Source organism: Festucalex cinctus, chromosome 1 (assembly GCF_051991245.1).
Source record: "Festucalex cinctus isolate MCC-2025b chromosome 1, RoL_Fcin_1.0, whole genome shotgun sequence".
Taxonomy (NCBI): domain Eukaryota; kingdom Metazoa; phylum Chordata; class Actinopteri; order Syngnathiformes; family Syngnathidae; genus Festucalex; species Festucalex cinctus.
In genome coordinates, this window is record NC_135411.1 from 15969533 (window position 1) to 15996058 (window position 26526).

Below are 26526 nucleotides of genomic sequence, written 5' to 3' on the forward strand. Positions count from 1 at the left end.
TCGATTTGAGTCTTATTTTACAGGGTTTAACTTGTTTTAACGCTTACATGACATCCAGGAGTGTTTAAACGCTGCCTGTCGAGTTAGCTATTACGGCAGTGACAGTTTGACCCCGGAACCGACCAATTCACCTTACATTATTTCCCATGTGGAAAAAAAACGAGCGTCAAACTTAGCGTGTTTGGCCGGGTGGAAACAGAGCACACAGTTGGCCCAAAAAGGCTTGGCGGCACCTCAAAGACTTTCTCGCAAGTAAGTGCCGATCAATATCGCTGCTACGTGTGACATTTCAACACGGTTTGATGTGTGCTGGGCCCGGGAAACGGGTTCAGGCTTGATTTTTAGAGCTGACTCACATCCCCCTTTCCCTTTCGAAATGCACTTGGATTAAATATCCTCAAAACACGTACGATTGAGACCAACTTTTGACAAAAAAAATGCCATGAGACTTTTATTTCCCAAAGTGTCATGAGAGTATGAAAACAAACCTGCATTGCAGTTTTAATATACAATCATCGCAGTCACGCTTACATTCAATATAGTATAAAAATATTATAAAAGCCAAAAATACATGTGAGTAAAACGTGAGGCACTTTTAAAGGCGGGAACAAAAGATCCCCACGCGAGTGCTGGATATCTGTTTGTAATGTCTGTGCAAAAAAAAAAGAAAGTTCCCGAATGGCTTCAGTATTCCCATCGTGTCTTTTATGCTTGCAAAATGAAGGCACAGAAGACATTGTAGACATGCCAAAAGTGCATGAATAGCACAGGTAGGCTTGAAACGGTGACATGGACCACCAAAAACATTCCCTGACGACTCTCCCGCCCATGGAAATTTGGTTTCAAAACAAACACGCAAACAGAGAGAAGAGAAAAAACAAAAAGGTCCTGCGGTGGTGGAAGCGAGTATCCGGGTGTGTTCAGTGCGCAACGCAGCAGGCGGATTCCTCGTGCTTGTGCAACAGCGACATCCGCGAGAAGGTTTTGGAGCAGTTCTTGCATTGGTACTTTTTCACATCCGAGTGGGTCTGCAGGTGAGCCCTGAGGTTGGAGCGGTCGGCGAAGGCCCGCTTGCAGTGGGGACACGAGAAGGGCTTCTCGCCTGGCAGGAAGTGACACAACAGGAGGCAGACGTTAAAGACACACTCATGTGCAAATGGGAAGCATTTGTAGAGCAAAGTGAGCAACATAAGGCTCGTGGGCCATTTGCAGGTCATGACAGCAGTTGATGTGGTCCACAGTGAAACTTTTGATGAGGTTTTTGTTGTTGTTGTAGCAGGTTTGTTAGGAAAAAATTCTTTCTGGGGATTCCCAAACTGTGGTGAGTGTTGTGTTTGCCCGATTAAATGTGGCGTAGCATCCAAGTTGACACATCCAACATTCAACAATGATACTTTTTTTTCAAGAAAATTATAAATTATAACCATGTGTAATATTCTAAGTTAATTCTCATAAAAACCTGACTTGAGTTACGTAATATTCTATTTTTTTTTTCTCACGAATATGACTTTCAAATTTGGACTTTGTCGTGTGTTGGTGATGTAATTTTTTTTTCCTCAAAAAAAAAAATAATATAATAATAATCTAGACGATATTAAAGTATGGCTTTAAAAAATACGCTATTGCTTCTTAAAAAACATGATGAAATTTTTTTTTTTTCCCTTGTATTGTATTTCTTATAACCTGGTGTGCCAGCTTAGTCACAGCGTGAAAAGGGGGTGCGCTGTTTTAAAAAAGAAAAAAAAAAGGATTCTGGAAACATTATTAAACATGATGCCATTATTGGCTCCAAGTGGGCTTTGTTATGATCACCAAACAAGTCTGTCTTAAGGTGGTTGTGAAGGGGGTGCGCACTTTCAAAAAAAGTTTGGAAAAGGCCGCCATAGATAACTGTAAAAGGAAACTACATGAAGTACAATATTAGATTTTTAAACGGATGTGTGCAGGGGATAAGGGGTGCCCCGTGTGTATGTTGAAGGGGGTGCGCGGCGAAAAACAACCCTTAGTCTGAATGAAAACACAATGAAACATAATCCTTTCATTGGCTACAAACAGACGTGTGTGTTAGAGTGGGTGTTCGCCAACTCTGGACGCCAAAGGTGGTGCGCTGCTTAAAAAAAAAAATACTCATCCTGAAATCTAGCACAATTAAATATGCCTTTAGTGACTATAAATGTGAATGTGATAGAAGTGGTGTGTCTACTCTGAATGCTAAAGGGGGTGCACTACTTTGGTAGGTTAAATGTGCATTCAGGGGTGCGCCAACTATTGTGTGTCTGGATGATGAAGGTGAGTTGTCGCTTTAAAAATGTTGATTCTAAAATCTAAAACATGATTGAATATCATGTTTTGTGGGCGGGGGCTGTAGGGGTGCACCAACTCTGCCTGGATATCAACGGTGGTGCACGGTGAAAAACAACCCTTAGTCTGAATGAAAACACAATGAAACATAATCCCTTCATTGGCTACAAACAGACGTGTGTTAGAGAGGGAGTTCACCAACTCTGGATGCCAAAGGTGGTGCGCTGCTTAAAAAAAATACTCATTCTGAAATCTAGCATAATTAAATAATTAATTAATAATAATTAAATGACTATAAATGTGAATGTATGTGAGATAGAAGTGGTGTGTCTACTCTGAATGCTAAAGGGGGTGCACTACTTTGATAGCTTAAATGTGCATTCAGGGGTGCGCCAACTATTGTGTTTCTGGATGTTGAAGGTGAGGTGTCGCTTTAAAAATGTTGATTGTAAAATTTAAAACATGATTGAACATAATGTTTTGTCCTGGAGGGGTGCACCAACTCTGCCTGGATGTCAACGGGGGTGCACCTCTTAAGAAAACTGTCGATGCAGAAAATAATCATGTCATACAATACTTTTTTTCTTGCATGAAATAAAAAAATAAAAATAAAAAAAAATGGGTACGTGCCTGGTGGTGTGCCAACACTGTATAAATGTTAAAACGGGTGCACAGGTTTCCCCTGGGCAGTATCTTATTTTGAAATGACTTGGTCAGAACCATCAAAAAGCCGAAAACCGGTCACAATAATGCCTAACTAAAGTTGAAAACTAAAAGTTGTCTTCAAAAAAGATACTAAAAAATCAAGTGGTTGAGAAATAACTCAAATTGGGTCAAAAAGGGACCAATCCAAACTTCTTGGGTTATTTATTTAACCCAAACATTTGGGTCAAATAAATAACCGAAACAACAACAACAATTTGACCCAACTTTAGGCTTATTCATTTGAAATAACCCAAAAAGTTGGGGTCAAGTGTATGACCCACAGAACATCCCAATTATTTGTTTATTTATTCATTGTACAAAACAACCCAACTTTTGTACTGGTTTTTGTCTTATTCAGTTGACCAAACCTTTGGGGTTCTATGAATAACTTCAAAAGTTTGGTCATTCCCTTTTGACCCAATTTGGGTTATTTTTTTACCCAAGTGTTTGGCTGCATTGGAATCATGTACGTTGAGCACCTTATCACACTTAATAACATGAATCTCCACCCCACCCCGCGCGTTAGGCCCAAGCAAGGCCAACTCACCCGTGTGCGTCCTGATGTGTCCCTGCAGCAGCCAGGGCCTCGAGAAGGCTTTGCCGCAGATTTTGCACACGCACGGCAACGTGTGAGTCCTGATGTGCATCTTGAGCGCTCCCAGGCTGACGTACTCCTTCTCGCAGTATTTACACGTGAAGCACTTGCGGGCCTGCAGCGCGTCGCAGTGCAGCTGCTTGTGCTTGACGAGTCCCGAGTAGGTCGAGTAGGACTTGGCGCACTGCACGCACTGGAACTTGTCGGCGTCCGGCTGCGGCTGGCCCGGGCCGAGCTCGTCGTCGTCGCTGCGCGGGCTCTCGGAGCCGCTGTGGTCCTTGCTGGAGGAGGACGAGGAGAGCGAGGAAGGGTATCCGGACAGCGGGGACAGCGGGAGGCTGCTGGTGGTCCACACCGTGATGGGGCTGTACGCGGCCGGGCTCAGGAACTCCGGCTGGGGGATGACGGGCAGCGGGAGGGCCTTGTAGAAGTGCGGCATGATCAGCACTGAAACGGAAGAAGACGAGTCAGCAAAACTTGCCCACAATCTCACTTTGAAAAACTTTTTTTTTTTTTCTTTTTTTTTTTCTCTCCCCACCTGTTGGACTCTCCAGCTCGCTGTAGTTCGGCTTCTTGGCGGAGTTGATATGCTTCTTGACCAGAAAGGAGCGCGGCATTTTCAACACAACTTTTTTTTTTTTCTTCTTCCTCCCACTCGTTAGAAAAAACAGCAGACGTTAGAAAAGGGCGTTTTTGGTTTTTAAAAGACGGAAATCCTGCCTGCTCAAGTCCAGCTGAGGAGAGTCATGTTGGAGGCCAGCGAGTGCAGTGCAGAGAGTTGCGCTAAAGAGCAGTAAATAGTCCTGAGATCAGGTGCGAGGGCGGGGCCGCCAAGCCGACATTTGCATAGCACGCCTGCGTCGCACCAATTAAAAGGCGAGCACGTGGAAGGGGGCTTGGCGCGCCATATAAGGCAAGTGGGCGGGGGTAACGAAGCGAAACAGGTGCAACTTTTGTTAGCCTGGCCTGCGAATGTCAATAAAGTTTCTTGGCCCAAAAGATCTCAAACAGAAAATAAAAGCGAAAAGTACTTTTAAGTTAAAACAAAAACGGGTCTATTACAAGAAAAAGGAGGTAAAGTATTCACACTTTTACTTGAGATTTTGAGGTACTTTCACTTGTACTTGAGTAAAAGTGAAATCACTGATAAAATGTACTTTGGAGTTGATTTTTTGACACTTTCACTTGCGTAACTTCAGTAACACTTACTTTTGCATGAGCTTGTTAAACATGTATTTAAAAAAAAACTACTCAAAAATAATCCTACTGTAATATTCTAGTCAAACGTAATTAAATTAGAGTATAATTACTTTCCTCTACTACTTTCCTCACTATAATTGTACTTTACTAGAATACAAGTTTTCTTGCATTTTAACTGGTACTCAAATAAAATTACATATTTATTAGATTGTACTCAAGTGCAGGTGAAAGTGTCTTATACTTTTACTTAAAAACGTGTTAGATTTTTAGATATTTTACCGGAGTAATGTAATGTAAAGTGTCTTGTACTTCTGTAAAATAAATAAATAAATAAATAAATAAATAAACGACTGCTGTTAAGATTTAGTAAATGTGCATTGCAAATTTTAATAATTACAAAAAAAATTGAATTAAAAAAAAAAAAAAAAAAAGGTGTAGGTCTAAAGTACAATTACTTTTAACTTTTACTCAAGTCCAGGCAAAAGTACTGTAAAGTAGATATGAAAACGCTCATAGCAACGTGAGGACACTTTCAAAGTAAGTCTACTTTTACTTGTATTTGAGTCAAAGTACAATTACTTTCATTTAGTACAGATAAGTACATTAAAATTCTTCTCAAGTACATTTATTCATAGTAATTGTACTTTCGAGTAGATTTGTTTTTCTGTACAAGTGTCTAACTTTGTTCTCAACAATGTACTTTTATTTGAGTAGATTTGTATATACTTGTACTTGAGTAAAAATTTAAAGTCATACTTATACTTGACCACAACTGTAAACAATTAACTTAAAAACACATAATTGCTCTAAGATTGACTTAGAGGTGCAGATACTTTTAATGGAGTTCAAATAAGTATTGATTCCCGATTGGAACCTTTGAGGACTCTCTCCATCTCTGAACGATTTTTGTGTTATTGGAAAAGCTCTGGCGTTAATTTCTTTTGTCATGGTCATATTAGCATGCAGTGCATAACTGTGTGACGCTGTTGACGCGTCCACTGCAAAGTGCCACAGTGCACGTGTGCATCATCCACATTGTCATATTAGATCCTCAGCTAATGCAGCACATTCCACAGCCACTAATGTAATAAGGAGTTTGCTCCTTGAAATGCAAATGTAAAAAAAAAAAAAAAAAAAAAAAAAAAAAAAAAAAAAAAAAAAAAAGCTCCTTCGAATCCCCATTCAAGGTCGACCATGATAATGACATTAGTCCCCTATTCTGCTTGCTGGGAAGTGAACATGAAAGTGGAGCAAAGTTGGCAGTCGACGCCCCCTTGTGTTCAACTTCTGGGGGGCGTTTGAAGAACATCTGAGTTGGCGAGGAGGGAAAACAAAAGGAAAAAGAAAGAAGCTGAGCTGTACTGATGTGGAGAAGCTCGATCCACCGCAGATATGCAAAACCCCCCTCATGTCCGGGCCACCTTAAAAGTTAATTGTGAGCCTTATCTTGATCTTTCCGACTTAATTGCACATCACAAATAGTTTTGGCCTTGCATGGATGACTGAGGCGATGGAAGGTTATCCGTGTGTGTAATAACGCCAGGCTTCCACTGAGAGTGATGCCGAGAAATCAATATGGCGCATCCGTTGGCGTGCGAGCGTTTTTCTGAGTCAAAACGTTTGCAAGTCTGGCTGTGCTGATGAAGACGAGGAGGCACGCAGCGCTCGTCAACGCGCCGAGGCTCAAAAGTGCAGCCGCGTGTTTTGACACATCGCAATAGAGGAGGCCTCGTCCTTGGCAACCTCCACTGCATTCCCAATTGAGACTACTAGAACATCTTCGCACAACTGGAAGCTTATTATGCGCGATTAGTGTCACTTTGCACAATAGAAATAATCTACAGTGAATAGAAATGACCCACAAAGTAAAAAAAACAAAAAAAAAACAAACAAACAAACAAACAAAACAAAAAAACATGAAACCTTGGTCACACTATTTTGTAAATAATGTTTTTGCTCGTCACGATGAACGACATTTTCTACAAAATAAATAAACAGACTGCCTGGTAATAATCCACAAAGTATAAAAATCCACTTCACACTCATGTGCAATGCATGCTTCACAATTAATGCAACTGCTCTTCTCAGCAGTTATTCATGATTATGTTAACCTTGCACAATAGAAATAAACACAACCACTCGAAATAATCCACAAAGTCAAACCATATTCAACTGCATTCAAATTCTAATGCAATAGCGCCACTTATCAGTCATTTACAATATATGTTACCTTGCGCAATGGAAACAAACACAAGGTCTGAAAAAATAATCCACAAAGTAAAAAAAAAAAAAAAAAAGAAAAAAAAAAAAAAAAAAAAAAAAAAAAAGAAGTCCAAGATATTCTCAGGCACGTGTGAACATTTGTCATTTCTTTACACTCCCTATATAAGTACTAAGTTCATTGCAGCACAAAAATCCACAATCTACATTGACTACAAACAATCCACTAAATTTTTTTTAATAATAATAATTAAAAAAAAATGTTCAAGTAAATGCAATTTTTTTTTTTTGTAAATAATGTGATTGCTTCTCAGGATAAACAATATCCTATACAATAGAAATAAAGGGAATGTCTGGAAACAACCCACAAAGTAAAAAAAACAAAAAAAGAAACCCTACACACTATCACATGCACAGTATGTTTCACTGTTAATGTGATTGCTCTTCACACCAGTTCTTCATGATGGCGTTACCTGCACAATAGAAATAAAAAGAACCACTAAAACTGGCTACAAACTTTAGTATATTCCACTAGATTCAAATGATAATGTAATTGCCTCACGAATCAGTAATTTATGATAACTGTCGCCTTGCACAAAATAAAGACACAAGCTGTAAATAATCCACAAAGTTAAACAAACAAACAAACAAACAAACAAAACAATCCACAGCAGTCTCCGGCACATGTGCAAAACATTTATCATCTAGTTACACCCCCTAGCTTTTCATCAGAAGTACTAACATTGCAAAGCAAAAACTCCACAATCCACAATGACTATACAAAATGATCCACAAAGTCAAAAAGGCTCAGTCAGGCAAATGCAATGTTCATATTTTGTAAGTAATGTGATTGCTTCTCAGGATAAACAACATCCAGTACAATAGAAATAAAGGGAATGTCTGGAAACAATCCACAAATTAAAAAAAAAAAAAAAAAAAAAAAGTCCATTGCATATTATAGCATGTACATACAATGCACATTTCACAGTTAATGTGGTTGCTACACTCACTAGTTATTCATGAGCACCCCCTCTCCCCTCTAGTACACCAAAATGTCGACCACTAACTTTCTCACTTCCCTTTGTCACTTGATTGTAATTGACTTCTACGTTTTAGTCATGCTCAGCCAGTTCACATAAATCTCCTAAAATCCCCAAATGATCATTAAACATCCACATTACAGTCAGTCATCATCATCATCATCGTCGTCATCATCATCATCCACCTTACAACTACAAACAAATTAAAGTGCACATTATGATTTGGATAAGATGGGAGAGTGTATTTAAAAACAACAACAACAACAACAACAACAACATTTTTGTGGCGTTACTCTTACAAAGAGTAAGTGATTGGAAGTTTATTTTAGGTGAAAGTTAAGTATGAGTGAAGCGAAACATACTTAAACACTCCATTCAAGAATTTATATTCACAGCAGTGTGGATTATTTCGAGTCTTTTCCTAGATTTCTGCTTTGTAGGGTGGCAGTCATCATCAATAACTGGCGAGAGGAGCAATCTCGTAAACTATATGACACGTGCACTGCTCCATAATGTTGTGTGGACTTTTAGTGACAGTGAATATAATGTTGTTTACATCATTAAAATAAGGATTACTTTTAAAAATTCTGGCTTACAGGTTTAGTTCTGCTCATGAGCATCGGCGTGCGAGGCCCCGTAGAGGTAACGTGAGCAGAGAATTTTGCTCTGAGAAGATACGCCAAAGGCATCCAACGAATAGGCAGTGTTGGGGAATCCATGTCCAGAGAGAACAAACCCTGAAACAGTTTGACTTTAGCCACAGGTGCTATGAGCTCGTTTACCTGCCAGTTAAGTAGAAGCACCTGCGGCTAAAGCCAATCTGTGGCAGGGTTTTTCATTTCTGGACCTGGATTTCCCAACCCTGCTAATTAGGGATGTGCGAGTACCGATACCAGGTATCGGTATCGGGCCGATACCAGCCTTTTTTCAAGTACTCGAGTACTCGTGACGCAGACGAGTACAAGCGACCGATGGCAGATGGGGAAGACGTTAAGTGAGTCCTCCTGGCCTGTAACTGGCGCTAGCTTGCAGCAGTTTTTCACCAAAACTTCACCGGTTTGGAAATACATCAAAATTGTGAATCTTAAACAAAAAGAGCATTTTTGTGTTTTATTTTGAAGAGTGACTATTGAAGAGTGACTGTGCTGTTTTTTTTGTCAAAATTAAAGGAAATATATTTGTTTAAAAATATCTTTTAGTGATTTTTTTTTATTTGTCAAAATGTACTACTGGTATCGGCAGTTGGTATCGGTATCGGTGAGTACTGAGGGTCTGAGTATCGGTATCGGTCTGAAAAAAAAAGTGGTATCGAACATCCCTACTGCTAATAATTTGAATTTGGCTCGGCAGAGTGTACAAATCACTTTAGAGTTCTAAAACAAGCACCAAGCAAGTAAATCAGAAAGTAAAACTACGTATAAGTCCATGTTTATTTATCTTCCCGCCAGTGACTTTTCCAAATTTGGCTGCACACTGAGTTAACTGAGTTAAAAAAAATATATAAATACAAAAATAACGCTTTAATCTCCAGACTTAACACTTTAATTTTGACAGCCCTAATATGTTTATACATGTATGTATGTACATATATATATTAAGGGGTGTGCCAAAAAAAATCGATTCATAAAAGAATCGAGATTCTCATTTATTAATCGAATCGATATTAATATCCAAAAATCAATTTTATTTAAATTAGAAATGAAGAAGAAGGGGAAAAGGCAGTTGCAGGCCACATGCTGTTTTTGTGGAAAAAGGCATTTACAATACAAAATTAATAAATGTTTAAACAAAAAAAAGACACTTTAATGTCTGTATTTGTCATTTTGTCTTTAAAGCAGACTGGAGTCGATCATGACAATGTTGTGCATATCTGTAAATTGAAGAAGCAGAAATCATTTGTCAATCAAATCATTTTGAATCGTAAATCGTTTGAATCGAGAATCAAAAATCGATTCTGAATCGAATTGTAAACCCAAAAATCGGAATCGAATCGAATCGTGAGACCGTCAAAGATTCCCAGCCCTAATATATATATATATATATATATATATATATATATATATATATATATATATATATATATATATATATATATATATATATATATATATATATATATATATATATACAGTGATACCTCAGGTCACGAACATAATTGGTTCCCAGAAAGGGTTTGTAAGGCGAAAAGTTTGTCTTCCGAACATTTATTTCCCATAAGAAACCATTAAAATGAGAATAATCCGTTCCCAGGTCCCTATAAAACATAATTTTCTACTAAATAAGCCTTAAAACTACACAAAAATATACCTTATTTTATGTATAATAAATGTGCTATTGTATTGTAATTAAAGAAATAAATTGTACTGTATAATAAAGTCGTTTTATTTTACTTTGTGATGGTAGTTCTTAAGGATGGTAGCAATGGTAGACTTACTTCATTCGCGAGCGTTTCATCGCGTAGAGTGTTTACGGAACGGTTGCCGCTCATTCGCACTTTCGTGCTCACCGGAGCGGAGGAGGCGTGTCCCTTGGTGAACAAGGAAGTGGAGCACTTTAGCGAGTCAACAAAAAAGTGAGCACCGCCAACTACTTTCACTTCTTTCCTGGGACTAAACAGCCGTGGCACTATTTTCTCCTTTTTTGAGGTACGTGATAGCACTTCCGCTTTTTTTAGTGGCGCGAACTCCATTGAATACAATGCAAACGCGCCGCCGTCCCTCGCTTTTGGTGAGAACGCAGCATTAGGCTTAACTCTAGCCTGTGGTGGGGTCTTTTTCGGTCCCATAATAGCAAAAGTACACTCAAAATGTCTATCAAACACAAACCGCGTCCGCACTAAAAGAAAGGGGGTGACGAACTGGGACGCCGTGAGCGTGCGTCAGCTTCTCGTGGCCGCCACCGTGGTGCTGTTCGACCGCGTGGTTTGGTTCGTCCGCCGAAAACTAGTTCGTCAGCAGAGACTATATGCTCGCCAATTTAATGTTCGTGAGGCGAAAAGTTCGTGAGCTTAAGCGTTCGTCAGCGGAGGTTTCACTATACATGCATTAAAGTAAATAATTTAATAAATGTTTACATATACCGTAGGTCATTTTTTCCCATTTTAAATTATGCAAATAATTAATTGATTAGAAAAAGCAGGATGAGCGTGTGCAGCGGGCAAAAATGTTGGGGAAAAAAAGCTTTCTTAAGTCAGTGATTAATCATGATTAATCAAAATTCTACAATGTGATTAATCTGATTAAAAAATGTAATCGTTTGACAGCGCTACTCAAAACATAACAGCATCATATCAATTGGATGCAATTCAGCAATTATTAATTAATTAAACGCAAATTACTTTTGTTTTATCTAAAGTCTTGCCGGGGTGTTTTTTAAAGCGAAATTTACCACCAAGCACACCAACTGGAGTCACCCCGCTCATTTTGGAACAACAGGTGTAGGAAATGCCGTGCATTGACCTCATCACTGACTTGCAGCCTTCAATGTAACCATCCGCGGTTACGTTCAAGGCTCAACTGCGGGCAAAAAAAATAGTGCGATTAATATGCGTTAATACGTAATTAATGCGACAATTTTCTGTGATTAATTAATCTATTAATGCTTTAACTGTGACAGCTCTAATATATATATAATAAATATATAATAAATAATAATAATAATAATATATAATAAAATGCGTTAATGTCACAATATTACGGTATTTTGTATTATGCAAATAAGCAAGTAATTTAGCTGATTAATCGTGATGAATCAAAATGAAAAAGTGTGATTAATCAGATTAAAATTTTCAATCGTTTGACAGCATTAATATATATATATATATATATATATATATATATATATATATATATACATATGTATAAAATCAAAAATTATTTTACTTTTATTTTGTTGACATACTTAGGGGGAAAAGTGTGAAAAATATGTTGTGTGTGTGTGATTTTCTACGTTTTGTTTTCTGAGTTTGGTCATGTGACGTTCACAAGATGAGCTGTGATTGGTCGTTACCTGAGCCCTGAGCAACTGTGATGATGTTTTCAGTTGACAGCAAGTGGCAAAATGGCCGCCCCCTGAGCTAGATAAAAACAAGTTGATTCTGCTGCTGAATTCATATTCCATAAATACAATATCAATCAAAGTGCAGTGTTTAGAGTAGTGGGGGCACAAAGAACATATTGTAAAGACATTTTTTGACCTGACTTCCTCTTTAAATGGTGCCGCATTTGTAAGGGGCATGCATTTGATCTGCTGTTTGGATGATTGAATTTGAAGAACCTTGGCAATTTAACAATCTGATTTATTCAGCAATCAGGAGGCTCAATTGCGTTTGGAAGAGCCACAAAAGCCTGGCAACTCTTCCCCATGCTGGTCACTACTAGCCTGGTGGTCGCACACTGCTGCGGGATGGCATCTCATTCTTCAACCAGCGTTCGTTGCAAGCCAATGTGCTTGTGTTGCCAGCAGCACACCCAAGATGGTCATCATCACGCTGCCTTCACCCCAAAAAAAAAAAAAAAGTGACTTCATCGGGACAGCAATCAGCAAAACGTTCTGGACTCATCGCTGAGCATAAACCGTCTCGTGCATGTTCAGGTTCCAGTGCACATGTTTGCTGACGCCACGGATACTGCCTTGACGCTGAAGGGCAATTATGGCGGCCCTGTGAACCGGAGATCTGTGCAGTCTGTTTGAGGTTTTCTGGGAAGTGAACCGTTGGCCATATTGTCCTGCAAACCTCAACTGCAACTCTCTAAAATACAAATAAGTGCTAACTAGGCGAGGAAAATGTCTTCCTGGCATATTAGAATCAGAATCATCTTTACTGGCAATGTATTGGTGCTGTCAAATGAGTACAGTTTTTAAGCTAACTAATCGCACAATTTTCTGTAATTAATCACATTTTTCTACTTTTGCTTCTTTTTTCTTCAAATCTTGTAACAGTTTTTTACTTACGTAAAATCTGTCATGTCTGGGTCATGCCAGGGTTAAGTTTGAGTTCATGACCGTGAGGTCAAGTGTCTGTTTCGTACTGATGTAACCATCATCTGGTTTCAACTTGAAAGATGCCATGTGATGTTAGGACCTATGTGATGTAAATCTTTAATCCTTTACTTAGCCACAACCAATCCGATCAATTCACTGTCTGTAGTAGCGTTCTGAGAAGTGTTTGTGTTTGAAGATTATTGCTTCCTGTCCCTCTGTGCAACTCTCTTTGTTTCTCGTCTAGTCAAGTTTGTTCTACGCTTCTCGATGTGAATAAATAGTTCAAATCTTATTTGTGTCTGCGCTTTGGGATCCAACCTTCAACACATGACAAAATCTTGGAATTAATGTAAAATAATCAAGTAGAAAGTATATTTAGAATCAAAGACTGTTCTAATTTTGCATATGTGACAACAAACCCCAAAATGACTGAGACAACATGCCCCAAACAACCATGTTGGCGAATACTTCCTCTAGTTTAAAGTTAGCTTAAAACAGAGCAGTGACTGAGGCATGACAAGATGCCTGACTCTCACCTCTAACGAGTATATATATATATATATATATATATATATATATATATATATATATATATATATATATATATATATATATATGAAGTTGAAAACATTTACTTTGGGTACTGCAAAACAGACAACTGGCACTCATGTCAGCACACAATGTGCTATTCTCTTCTCAGACAGTACACAACCACTGACCATTTATACGAAGAAAACTAGTATTCCACTTTTTCATTGCGCCCTCTGGTGGAGAAGAAAATTACAATGTGACAACTTACCCATGGTACAACTTGCTCCGGTCTCCCCTATTTTTCCGTCAATTTTAAAAGGGTAACAAAAAATGCTTGTGACGTAACTCATTTGCTCCCAATAACATGTAGATAAGTTTTTTTTAATGTTTTAAGTGTCCCAAAGACGTATTTATACGTTTTTTTTATGATAAAGGATACAGAAGGCTTTGATGCAGCCTATCAACTGCAAAGAAGGGTTGCAGAAATGGTAGTTATTACACAAACGGCCAGCAGGTGGCAGCAGAGAAAAGGAGATCAACCAGGGCCATCTAGAAAAAAAGCTAAATTTTAAATAGATTTGTGAAAACTGATGAAACTTAGCTCTCTTCTAATGTTAATTGCTGCAAAACGGTAACGGATAGAAACATACTTTTTTTTTTTCCTGATGAAAGAAGAGACTTTAATCTTTCTTTTTGTAGGTTCCATGCTTTTATAGCAATTGAACACAACATTCTGTTGGCCTTGCAAAATGAGTCAAAATTCAGTAAAACAGCCGGGAGCGAACGGGATTGCTTCTGTGAAAATGGCTGGGAGTGAATGAGTTAAAAGTCAATCAAAAGTCAAAAAGACAATTAGCAACTTTCAGTATTTTAGCAAAAAAACATCAAGTCGACGCACACGACTTGCCTTACCCCGGGTTTTCACCGGTTGCGGTTGCGGTGCGGTTGCGGTGCGGTTGCGGTGCGGTCCGGCGACGCAAGCAATTAGATTCCATTCATTCGAATGGTGCAGTTTACACCGCTTGCGGGTGCGTTGCGTGTCGACTGCGGAAGGCCTGCGGCGTGCCGCAAGCCTTCCGCAAGGATAGACCTATTTTCTATTTTTGCCGGACGCCGCAGCGGTAGGCCTCCGGCAAATGGCAAGCTAGCACAAAACACATCGAGCGGGACAGGAAGACCGACGCAGTTTCAAAATAAATTTCCGGTTACCTTTCAGAATAAAACACTCGCCAGCTCCTATTTCGCAAGCTTTTCAGCAAAACGTGACGTGGGCGTCGCCGGGCCATGTGCTCATTCACGGTTTAGACACCAGCGAACATGGACGAGGAGAGGTTTATATTGGAGGTGGAAAACCACAAAATAATATATGACACGGCACATCCTTTTTATAAGGACTGTAATGTATTGTGAGTTTGATGTTCGCGATTGCTTGTTGTGCCCGTCTCGCTTGCCGTACTGAGCGGCAGCCGGACGGGGAAGACAGAAATAAAGAGTGGACCCGCACTGACCCGACTCTCGTTATTAATATACTTTACAAGGACAACCAAAAAAAGGATGCTGCATGGAATCTCATAGCAGAAGAAGAAGAAAAGGTTAAATCAAAAGAAGTCCACCTCTCGTTGTGAAATGCCACATAATCGCGCGCGCGCGGTCCCGCGAGACACGTTGGGAAGTGGGCGGCGACGGAGCTGCCGGACCGCAGCTGTGCGGAGCCGGTGTGGATTGACAAAAAAATTGATCCGTCCGGAGCACGCAGTCAAGACGCACCGCACCGCAACCGCATCCAGTGAAAACCCGGGGTAAGCGGGCTACATAAAATGATGTGGCGGGCCGGATCTGGTCCTGGGGCCTTGGGTTGCACACCAGTAGTATAGCGAGTCTACGTAATTTGTAGCAACAACAAAAAATGCTGTTTGGCACAGAAGATTTGGCGAATCCATATTGCCAAGATAGCACCAAGAAGCATTCGACCAAACACCTCTTTCGTTACTTTGTGTCATAGATAGATAGATAGATAGATACTCGTAACGACACACACATAGAGCCGCAGTGTGCGCACAGGCGGCGTGTGCGCGCGCGCGTGTGTGCGCGTGCTCACGAGATCTTTGCGCGCCTTCAGTGCGCCTGTGATGCGGGACGAGAGTCAAACGTCCCCAAACTGCGCAGGATTACACAAGAAGAAAAGAGGGGCGAACAAAAAAAAAGTGGAGCCAACGCGTGTTGGCGATTAAGCGCGAGTGGACGGACGGCGAGCAGGCGGCCGATCCCCGGCTTGAGTCGCCCCGCTGGCGGCGCGGGCGACGCGAGGGTGGCGGCGAGGCGAGCGGGGATGTTGACCGAGAGCGCCAGCGCTTTTAAGCCGGCGGAGATGCACTAAAAATCGGATCCGGCGCGCAGGTTGCTCCACCTCTTCCATCCTTTCCATCTCTCCTTGTTGTGTTCGGAGGCTGAGGCGAGTGGAGCGCGATGTGGGCGATGCTGCCACAGGGGAGGCATTGTGGCTTGGCTCAGATGCTCCGTAACACCCGTTGCATGCATTGATGTGAAGAGGAACAGCAGCCTGGCTGCACCTGTTCGATCAGGTAAGCCCTATGTGGTGATTATAGCAAACGGTGATGAATCGCCTTTAGAATGGATTCCGTAATGAAGCATCCATAGGTGTGACTTCAATTCATGTTTTTCTTTCTTTTTTTTGTGCTGTGGGTTGGGCATATTTGCGCTTCAAATCCCTGCAACAATGTTTCAGCACTCCTTCATGCATTAAACGAAGGCTAGGGGCAGGAGGGAGCTTGAGTGGGGGGGGGGGGGGGGGGTGATGTGAGGTCCAAAGCTGCTGAAATCTGTGGTGTGTCACATGATTTATGTTGTGTGAGAAAGCTCTGGCCTTTGCTCGTCTGTGATCGAGCTTGAAGCGGGTTTCTGCCTTAAGACGCTCTGTGAGAGTTGCAAATCCACACATTTTCTCCCTCGTTATCCCCCTCCCTCGACGAGCAGAGGGGGTGCGTGGTCATAGGTCAGCAGCAGCAATCAGTGTGATGTACCAAAGGTCTCGCAAAGACATGCAATTGACCACCTCCCCATCCAGCTCTAATTGTCATCCTGTTCTAAATCAAAAAAAGCACTTTGGATAAGTAGAAAATTAGATGAATCGTCCAGAATTGTGTCACAGTGTGAATTCGATGCTAATTGGCCTGAGCAGAGCGCTACAAAGTTTCCCCTCCGACCGCTGTGATCAATGGCTGAGGGAGAAAACCGACTCGACAAAAGAGCTCCTCCGCACTTTATCTTTTCCTACCCGCCTAATCGATAATCTCTTGTTGCCTCCGTCGCTTCCGCTCGACCCCTGCTGGCTCGTTAAAATTCAGGCTACGTTAATCGCCTTAAAGATACAAGTGGGATAGGTTGTCTATGGCGGCATCATGAGAAGCAGGCAACACATCAATTATGGATGGGAGCCTTTTCCCAGTGTTGCCCACCTCAGGCCATACCACGAGATGGACTGCAAGGCGGCCCCTTTGGTCTGAGTGCTGCACCAGAATGTTTGCTTTTAAATTAAATGGAAAAGGGGAAAAAGAGGCATACTGGTGGATAACTGATTGGTTGGAAGCTATAGCAGTAATAGTGAAAATCCATTCCTGATTGACGCCTTCCTAAAAGGTTTATTATCGCCTATAGATGCCACAAGTTGGCGGCAAAGCATTATTTTTACATTATGGCTTTGGCCTGTTTACATTGGTGAGTTTTTCAGCAAGTAAATGGTGGATAGATTTCCCCAAAAAGCTCAGCAAACCGGTGAATAGATTATATCTGAGAAGAGTGAAAAGTCACTGAAATGCAAATACTCGCAGCTATTTTCATTGTCAAACTGGCACAGAAAAGCCAGAATTGTACATGAAATCTAGCTGAACATAATTTCTTGTGACATTTGCTCAGAATCCAACAATGTTTCTATAAAAAGTAATTGAAATAAATGGTTGAAAGTAAATGATGAAAATCAAAACAATTCATTACGTTGTCAAAACAATCACTACCTGGAAAAAACTCATAAAAACACAAACAAACAACCTTTTTTTTTGCTGAGCACTATGCTAACATCTAGCATGAAACGGTCATCATGCATATAGTGGCGATTCTAACTTAAACTTATTTGTCCGACTTCAACACATATTTTCAGTTGAATTCCAAATTGTATGACCCGGTATTAATGGTTCCAATGTACAATACATCACCCAATGAACCGACATTCTACAAAGATTTTAGAAGAATACCAGGCCACATCAAAACTACAAGAACATTGTGGGGTCTTCGTTTTACAATGGAGTTCCATTTCTACAGTTGTGACATAACATGTCAATGTACATAACTTGGAATGTGACATCATCGTCCTAACTATAAGGTTGGACATTGTTTGAATTTGGTCTATTCTGAAGTTCTTCAATTTGATTCCTAATAACTCTCAATTCTTAATAAAAGATTTTTTAATAGATTAAATGAGGGAGTTAAACTACTATTTTTGGGGGATTAAATTATTTGATTGTATCTATGTTTTTAATTTAATGTAATGAACATTTTGGTATGAACTTTACTATGAACTTCTCAAAATGCTATTTTACAGGACTGTCTCAGAAAATTAGAATATTGTGATAAAGTCCATTATTTTCTGTAATGCAATTAAATAAGCAAAAAATGCAATACATTCTGGATTCATTACAAATCAACTGAAATATTGCAAGCCTTTTATTATTTTAATATTGCTGAGTATGGCTTACAGCTTAAGAAAACTCAAATATCCTATCTCAAAATATTACAATATTTCCTTCGACCAAGTAAAAAAAAAAAAAAAAAAAAAAAAAGCATCATCAGCAGTATTAAAATAATAAAAGGCTTGCAATATTTCAGTTGCTTTGTAATGGATCCAGAATGTATGGCATTTTTTGCTTATTTAATTGCATTACAGAAAATAATGGACTTTATCACAATATTCTAATTTACTGAGACAGTCCTGTAAACCAGTTTATTAATATCACACCCCTGAGCTTGAATTTTCATGAGAGCTATATTTTTGAGAACCTCAAGAAGACAATACAGTAGGCTACAAGAATGCAGCAATGCATGCCGCAGTGAACATCCATTGATGGGCTAACCTAGGCTTGTTTTTTTTGTTTTGTTTTGTTTTCTTAAGAAAGAAAACATACAGTATGATAAATCTAAAATTAGTTAAGTTTCACTTCCACTCGATTAAGATGCTTGTCTGTGTACATTCCTCCAACATTTTTGTATGAATACTACTTTTTTTAAGGGATATTCATGCCGCGAGTAGCGTGCTAATTAGCGTTAGCAAGTCAAAGGCGTTTCCCAGTGTGCATTAGCTTTGAGCTAGCGATGTTTGGGAAATAAGCTAAACAAAGTGTTTTTTTGTATTTGAGTTTGAACTACGTGTAATTTTCTTCATTTATGTGCTTAGTTTTACAGTTAACCTCAACTGGAGTGTAATAAACGGCTTGAAACCAACAGCATTGGATTCTTTTTGAGGGACTGTTGCCAAACTGTACTCAGTCTGCTCAGGGAGGGCTGCTCAGGATACCTGCGCTAACGCAGCAGTAAAGTCATGATTACAGTGACTAATTACACGACAAGCATTTCCACGCAATGAATGAAAAATAACTTGAGTGTGCCTTTTTGAGCTGGATAACCACATAGCTAGTTCATTCGTCTGTAACCTGGAAACCTCCCTCAGTCGTGACAGTCGTAAAGCAAGGACTCCCTGTATGTGCTTGCTGCCCCCTCAGGAGTTGTAACAGCTTCCTGATTATGGCGCATCATTTCACTTCGAGGTGTTTGATGGGCTGCTTCCACACCAAACCCAACTAATCACACTTTTATGGACCTTTATGGCCCTTCCCGAAAGTGTTCCCCCAAAGCTGAAAGAATAGATCTATCTGAAATGTCTTGGCGAGATGAAGAATGATTATTCATAAGGCTTACCCCGGGTTTTCACTGGATGCGGTTGCGGTGCGGTTGCGGTGCGGTGCGTCTTGACTGCGTGCTCCGGACGGGTCAATTTTTTTGTCAATCCACACCGGCTCCGCACAGCTGCGGTCCGGCAGCTCCGTCGCCGCCCACTTCCCAACGTGTCTCGCGGGACCGCGCGCGCGCGATCATGTGGCATTTCACAACGAGAGGTGGACTTCTTTTGATTTAACCTTTACTTCTTCTTCTGCTATGAGATAACATGCAGCATCCTTTTTTTGGTTGTCCTTGTAAAGTATATTAATAACGAGAGTCGGGTCAGTGCGGGTCCACTCTTTATTTCTGTCTTCCGCGTCCGGCTGCCGCTCAGTACGGCAAGCGAGACGGGCACAACAAGCAATCGCGAACATCAAACTCACAATACATTACAGTCCTTATAAAAAGGATGTGCCGTGTCATATATTATTTTGTGGTTTTCCACCTCCAATATAAACCTCTCCTCGTCCATGTTCGCTGGCGTCTAAACCGTGAATGAGCACATGGCCCGGCGACGCCCACGTCACGTTTTGCTGAAAAACTTGCGAAATAGGAGCTGGCGAGTGTTTTATTCTGAAAGGTAACCGGAAATTTATTTTGAAACTGCCTCGGTCTTCCTGTCCCGCTCGATGTGTTTTGTGCTAGCTTGCCATTTGCCGGAGGCCTACCGCTGCGGCGTCCGGCAAAAATAGAAAATAGGTCTATCCTTGCGGAAGGCTTGCGGCACGCCGCAGGCCTTCCGCAGTCGACACGCAACGCACCCGCAAGCGGTGTAAACTGCACCATTCGAATGAATGGAATCTAATTGCTTGCGTCGCCGGACCGCACCGCAACCGCACCGCAACCGCATCCGGTGAAAACCCGGGGTAACTCGACTCTGGCAAAGGTGCGAAATGAAGAGTCGAAGTGACGATCCATGTGGTCGACCGTAGTGTAGATTGTAGCATGAAGGGCAGGCACAGACTCCTTCCGTTTGATCCAAAACAACACGAGTGCCACCACTGCAGAGTGAGCAAGTGAGCAGTCGGGAGGCTGCGCTGCTGGACGTCTTCATTGCCATCTAACCTCACAGCCCCCCCGGCAAGAGAAAAACGGAGTGGTGGGATTCGTAGCAGGTCACCGCGTGTCCACGCTCGACATCGTCCAAGTGACGGGAGCGATATATGCGAGCGTCGGTGGCCCGTGGCCGCAAAAGTCACGCGATCGGGGAGCCATTAGCCCCGGCTTAGCAGGGAGCGATGGCTAATGAAGCGAAAGCGGCGACCCCGGTGAAGACACCGGCCTCATCTGCATGCGCCCGGCGTGCAGCCGCTGATCTGGAGGTGCGCGACGGCGATGCGGGAAGCAATTAAGAAATGGATTAGACATAGTTGCCAAAGCGTGGCATCCACATAACGTTTTTTGTTGTTTTTTAACATCTTATGTGAAAATATGAGAACTCAGATGATGAGGAAAAAATACATAAGGGGTTGCCATCTTATTGATTGAACAGGTTTAACAATTACTTTTGGCACCAGTAGCGTGCAAAGGGGTGGGAGCCCCTGGGCATCCACCAGAGTGGGTGCACTCATAGGACAATTTCAATGGCCGGCAATATATATTTTGCCAGACCAGATGCAAGTGAAATTAAAAAAATATTCCATCCACAAAGATTTTGACTGTTGATGTTATGTTCTGGGGTTGGATCCCAAAACGCAGACACAAATGAGATTTTAATTATTTATTCACATAACATCGAGAGGTGTAGAACAAACTTGACTAGACGAGAAACAACGAGAATGCATCGAGAATCACGAGACGTCAAGCACCCCCGGGCTGTGGAGATGCACACAGGAACAGAGGCAATAATCCGACAAACACACACGCTTCTAAAACAGCTACTACAGACGGTGAATCGATCTGATTGGTTGTGACTAAGTAAAGGATTAACGATTGACATCACAAAGCTCCTGACATCACATAGCTGTCACATAACTTAAAACCAGTTGAAACTAGATGCTGTTACATTAATTCCAAACAGACACTTGACCTGACAGTCATGAACCCAAACTTAACAGGTCATGAACTCAAACTTACCCCTGGTGTGACTAAGACATGACAGTTGAAGAGAGTTGATGCGCTTTAATTTATACAAAAGTGGTGCTTTTGTAGAATCTTGGGACCAAATAACTATATTAAAGGGTTAGTTCGGATTTTTTGACATGAATCTCTATTTCATCCTCACCTCCAGTGTGTGCGATCAGCACTGACTTACCCCTGACAGCGTTCTGTGACACCAGTTCTGGTCCGGTGTTGGACAAGAGGAAAATAGTCCAGCAAGCTGGCTGGGGTCACGGAAATATAGCGTTTTTCTTCTAAAAACAATTTGTGTTCAAAAGAGTGATACATATGCATCACAAACTCTCTCCTGAAAAGAAGTCAGACGCCATTATCGCCAGGCACTACTTTTCTGTTCGTTCGTATCACTGCGTGTCGCCCTGTAGATAGCTGATCGACGCGCTGCAGACAGCTGATCCGCGCACCTTCCGCCTTCGAAAAGACAACTTGTAGATTAGTGCGCGTCTATCAGCTGCATGCGGGGCGCCGTGCAGTGATACGAACGAACAGAAAAGTAGTGCCTGGCGGTAATGGCGTCTGACTTCTTTTCAGAAAGGATTATTGTGATGCAAATGTATCACTCTTTTGAACACAAATTGTTTTTAAAATAAAAACGCTTTATTTAATTGACCCCAGCCATCTTACTGGACTATTTTCCTCTCGTCCAACACCGGACCAGAACTGGTGTCACAGAACGCTGTCAGGGGTAAGTCAGTGCTGATCGCACACACTGGAGGTGAGGATGAAAGAGAGATTCATGTCAAAAATCCGAACTATCCCTTTAATTGAACTGAGATGAGGAGTTTCATTTCGTGGAATTATGTTACAGTGAATTGACGTGTTTCATTTAGACAAAAACAGTGCTTTGTCATAATCTTGTGGCATCGATAGGCGATTATAAACCTTTTTGGGTGGTGTCAATTACTTGCAAATTTTTGCTATTCAGTGTTCGGTTCCTATCGCCGCAATTTGCGGGGGAATACTTCACCTGTTGAACTGAATTTCTAATGTGAGTGAGCCCACACATGACGAGGAAAAAAAAAAAAATCTTGATTACCTAATTTTATAGCCATCCTGTGGTATACTTGTGATGACCAACAGCACATCACCATTCAAAAAAGCTTTGCGAACAGATCGTGGCGGGAAGAAAATCCTGAAAATCCCTCAAGGAAAATCACACAACAGGATAATCGTTCAGTATAACCTTTAAGAGAAAGTAAGAAAATGCTTAATTTATTTGCTCCCAAAACATATACATATGTTCTATTTTAAATATTACCATGCTCCCAAAGACGTATGTATATGTTTTTTTATGCTAGAGCATAAAGAGGCTTTGATGCAGCCTCTGTCTGTACTGAAGAGAACGCTTGAAGCAATAGTAGTTATTACAAAAAAGGCCAGCAGGTGGCAGAAGAGTATAAGAAATCAACCAGGGCCATGTTGCAAAAAGCTCCTTTCCCCACTGTTTTAAACAGATTTGTGAATAATAACGAAACTTAGCTATATTCTAATGCTAATTGCTGCAAAATGGAAACAGATAGAAATATTTTTTTTATTTTTTTCCTGATAAAAGAAGAGACTTCAATCTTTCTTTTGGTAGGTTCCATGTTTTATAGCAATAGAACACAATATTCTGTGGGCCTTGCAAAATCAGTCAAAATCCAATAAAACAGTCGGGAGTGAAGGGGGGTGCTTCAGTGAAAATGTCTGTAAGTAAATGAGTTAAATTAGGCTCGATTATCGATGTGTGTGTAATGTGTATCCAGCTTTTGTTTATCTCGACCATACCACCTTCCCCCAATAAAGCTTGATTACGTCATTTTCCATTTCCATGGAAGCAGTGGCAGAGCCAGACTTTTATAAATAGGGGGGCCAGGGGGGGGGCAAGGATACTTCATCCAAAGATGATGCCAAATTTGTTTTCATGAAAATTTATTTCAATCGGAGTCTCTATCGAAGTTCAAATATATTTAAGTACATATTAAGCACAGGGGAGATTTTTGCACATAATGTGCCGTTTATTAAGAATGTATAAAATGTACAAAAATAATAATTCAGCACTGTTTAACTTGAATGAACTTGCACGCACACGCAGATACTGTATTCATGCAATTACAGTACTTTTATCAACATAACATTATAATATGAACATAATGCAAATTTGTATTACAGTATGACTAAAGATCCTGTCTAAGTGCCAAACTCTCCTTGTCGTTTCATTTTCCACACACCCTATGAAAAATAAATTTATTACTCCAACTACTACTTCATTTACAACCACATAATTTATTAATGTGATTAATTAATAATAATGTTAATAAATCCTCCACTTCTACCTGTAAATGCAAACGTCAGTTAGTGTCTGTTTGAACTTTCAACCATTGGAGGGTGCTATTGTATTGCATAACAACAACAACATACTTATTTTTAGCTTGCACAAAACTACGTTGCTTATTGATGTCCGTCCAAAACAATCTATCTGAACTAGAGGTGTCAGTGGATTAAAATTTGTAATCATAATTAATCGCATTACTTGAATAATTAACTGACTATTAATCACACATTAATTGCACATTTTATATCTCAATTTATACCTACATTTACAATAAAATATACAATTTCAATATGTTTTTTTTTTTTAGTCATTGATAGAGTAATTTCATAACAATTCAAGAAAAAAAAGTTTAAAAAAATAAATAAAAATAAAATATGTGCTGTACTGTAAAACCAAACCAAAGCGTGACTGATTTGTTTTGGTCATGTTTCTATCACTACAACATGGTATAATTGCATTTGTAAGACAATAGTGAAAGCTCAATGCATTTCTCTTTTCATATTAGGAGCTGCCTAATTTTTAACATGAAGTAACTTGTGAAATTATGCACATTTTTAAAACTGTAAAATACAACACAATCCCCACAAATATATGCATTCGCGCTAGGCTTTTATTTTGTTAAGTGAAATAGGATGTGCATTATAAAATGACGAATTTTTACTGCATAGGAACCAGAAACGACCGATGTGTTCTTTTCATATTAATAGCTCTGTAATTTTAAACAATAAGTAACTTGCGAGTTTCTGCACATTTTAAAATTGTAAAATACAACTTGACGCCAATCCCCACACATTAGGCAGTATCATTTAATTTATTACTGCTAAATTGTGTTATAGTGACTCCTTTTTATGACGTCGGACGCTTTTATTTTGTTAAGTTCTCGGATGCGAGACGCAGCTGAGGCCGCTCTACTGTTACAGCGAACACATCGGTAGTTTCACTTTCACCTTGATGAGATATTTTGTGGAGATGCTGAATAAAATACGCCTCACATTTAAAGATAAATAGGATTGGGCTCACTCCAACTGTCAAGACGGCGTCCATTCGGCTCTTTACTCTCACAGGGGTTTCAGAGTGCCCATGGACGCCTCTTGGTGCTCGGTGCGAACGCAACGGCTAAACGAGTGCGTTCTTTCAAAGCAAGGCACGGGTGGTAGTGGTGAGACACAGTCCAAATGGCTCCTCCACCTATATTCTGCCCCTTAAACACTGTATTTTAGCTCCAGTGCTTTTCTATTGGGTAGTTTTGACGTGGACGTTTCTACTGCGTGGTGACTAGAATTCCCTGAGTAGAGGCTTTCCAAATAAGGAGCGGTCGTTAATCGAGCGTTAAAAAAAAATAGTGCCGTTAAAGGCACTTTAAGTTAACGAGATAATAACGTGACAATTTTGACACCCATAATCTGAACATAAAAGTTATTTTAAACAGTCACTCACGTCTCACAGGCAAACAAAGATGATATAGCCAAACGCCAACATGCATTCTCGGTACTCAGGAGACTGCTCCTTAAAACAGATGATTCTCCTTCTCCAGAGTCCTAGTGAGGTGGATTATAATGCTTTGTCGTAAGTAGCGCCAGCCACTGTTCAGGAGGGGCATAACAAATAGTAGGCGTCTGCTTGAAAAAAATGCTGGCAGGCTGCGTCGGCCAGGCGTGCGACGTCACTGCGCCGGTGCCGTGATATGTCAATCATTTGGCGTCTGCTGGGTCCAATCAAATTTCAGCAGGGGCACGTGCCACCCCGGCCCCCCCTCTGGCTCCGCCATTGCATGGAAGCAACCACGTCAGCTCACATCTGATGAAGGCCAAGAGTTGAACGTATGTTGGTTAAAGTAGCGCCACCCGCTAGCAGCTTGATTGAAGGCGAGCGTTGTGCTCTGTAAATTGTGCTACTCGCTCGCCTTGGAACTTCGTCAATTCACTCAACCTGCGAGGAGTCAAATAGCCGCGAGCAGCAATTAACCCAGATTGCAATTGTGCTTATGATGGCAGAACACAGCTTGTGTGTGGCCTGTTGAGTGAAAGCTTTTGCTTGATGAAAGGCGCTCGACGTTGAATACGCAGACAAAACAAATTCTTCAGTTCTTCTTGGATGCATCATCATAACTGTACGGCAACGGATCTCGTTTCAGATCCATTCACCAGCCATCGCTTCAAACGTCATCACAAACATTTAATTAAAGCAGAGAACAGCACGTCGCAAAGAAGTGCACCAAGTTCGGCTACATTTGGGATTGAGCATATCAGGCCGTATAGTTGGAGTGAATTGTATTGATTCACATGCCAAATGGAGGGAATTGGATGTAATGATATCCAAACGGCACAATATGATAATTATCATGATATTGTGGGGTGGTTGCCTATTAAAAAAATAAAATAAAATAAATAAATAAATACTCACAATACTGTATGAAAACTCACAATATTGTAAAAAAGAAAAAAAGTTAATATTGGAAAAAAAGCACAATACTGTGTTTTTGTACATGACTAAAGTGACAAAGAAATAAATAA

General features: G+C 40.5%; 2 protein-coding genes across 4 annotated transcripts in view; one reads left to right on the forward strand and one right to left on the reverse strand.

Moving 5' to 3' along the window:
* Positions 1 to 438: 438 nt before the first annotated feature.
* snai2 (snail family zinc finger 2) lies at positions 439 to 25478 on the reverse strand. Of its 2 annotated transcripts, XM_077519410.1 has the most exons (4): positions 25451 to 25478; positions 4140 to 4255; positions 3554 to 4048; positions 439 to 1102 (listed from the first exon to the last, which is right to left on the reverse strand). In XM_077519410.1, the coding sequence occupies exons 2-4, from the start codon at positions 4216 to 4218 to the stop codon at positions 921 to 923; spliced, it is 756 nt and encodes a 251-aa protein (XP_077375536.1). In that variant the 5' UTR covers positions 4219 to 4255; positions 25451 to 25478; the 3' UTR covers positions 439 to 920. The 2 variants fall into 2 exon arrangements, with proteins under 2 accessions (XP_077375536.1, XP_077375527.1); XM_077519401.1 differs by lacking the exon at positions 25451 to 25478 and having other exon boundaries at positions 4140 to 4398.
* The window catches only part of sntg1 (syntrophin, gamma 1), a 59436-nt gene continuing 48531 nt past the window's right edge, over positions 15622 to 26526 (forward strand). For both annotated transcript variants that reach the window (XM_077519391.1, XM_077519339.1), the window contains exon 1: positions 15622 to 16157. The gene's annotated coding sequence lies outside the window, so the exon portion shown is untranslated. The remainder of the gene's footprint in view (positions 16158 to 26526) is intronic.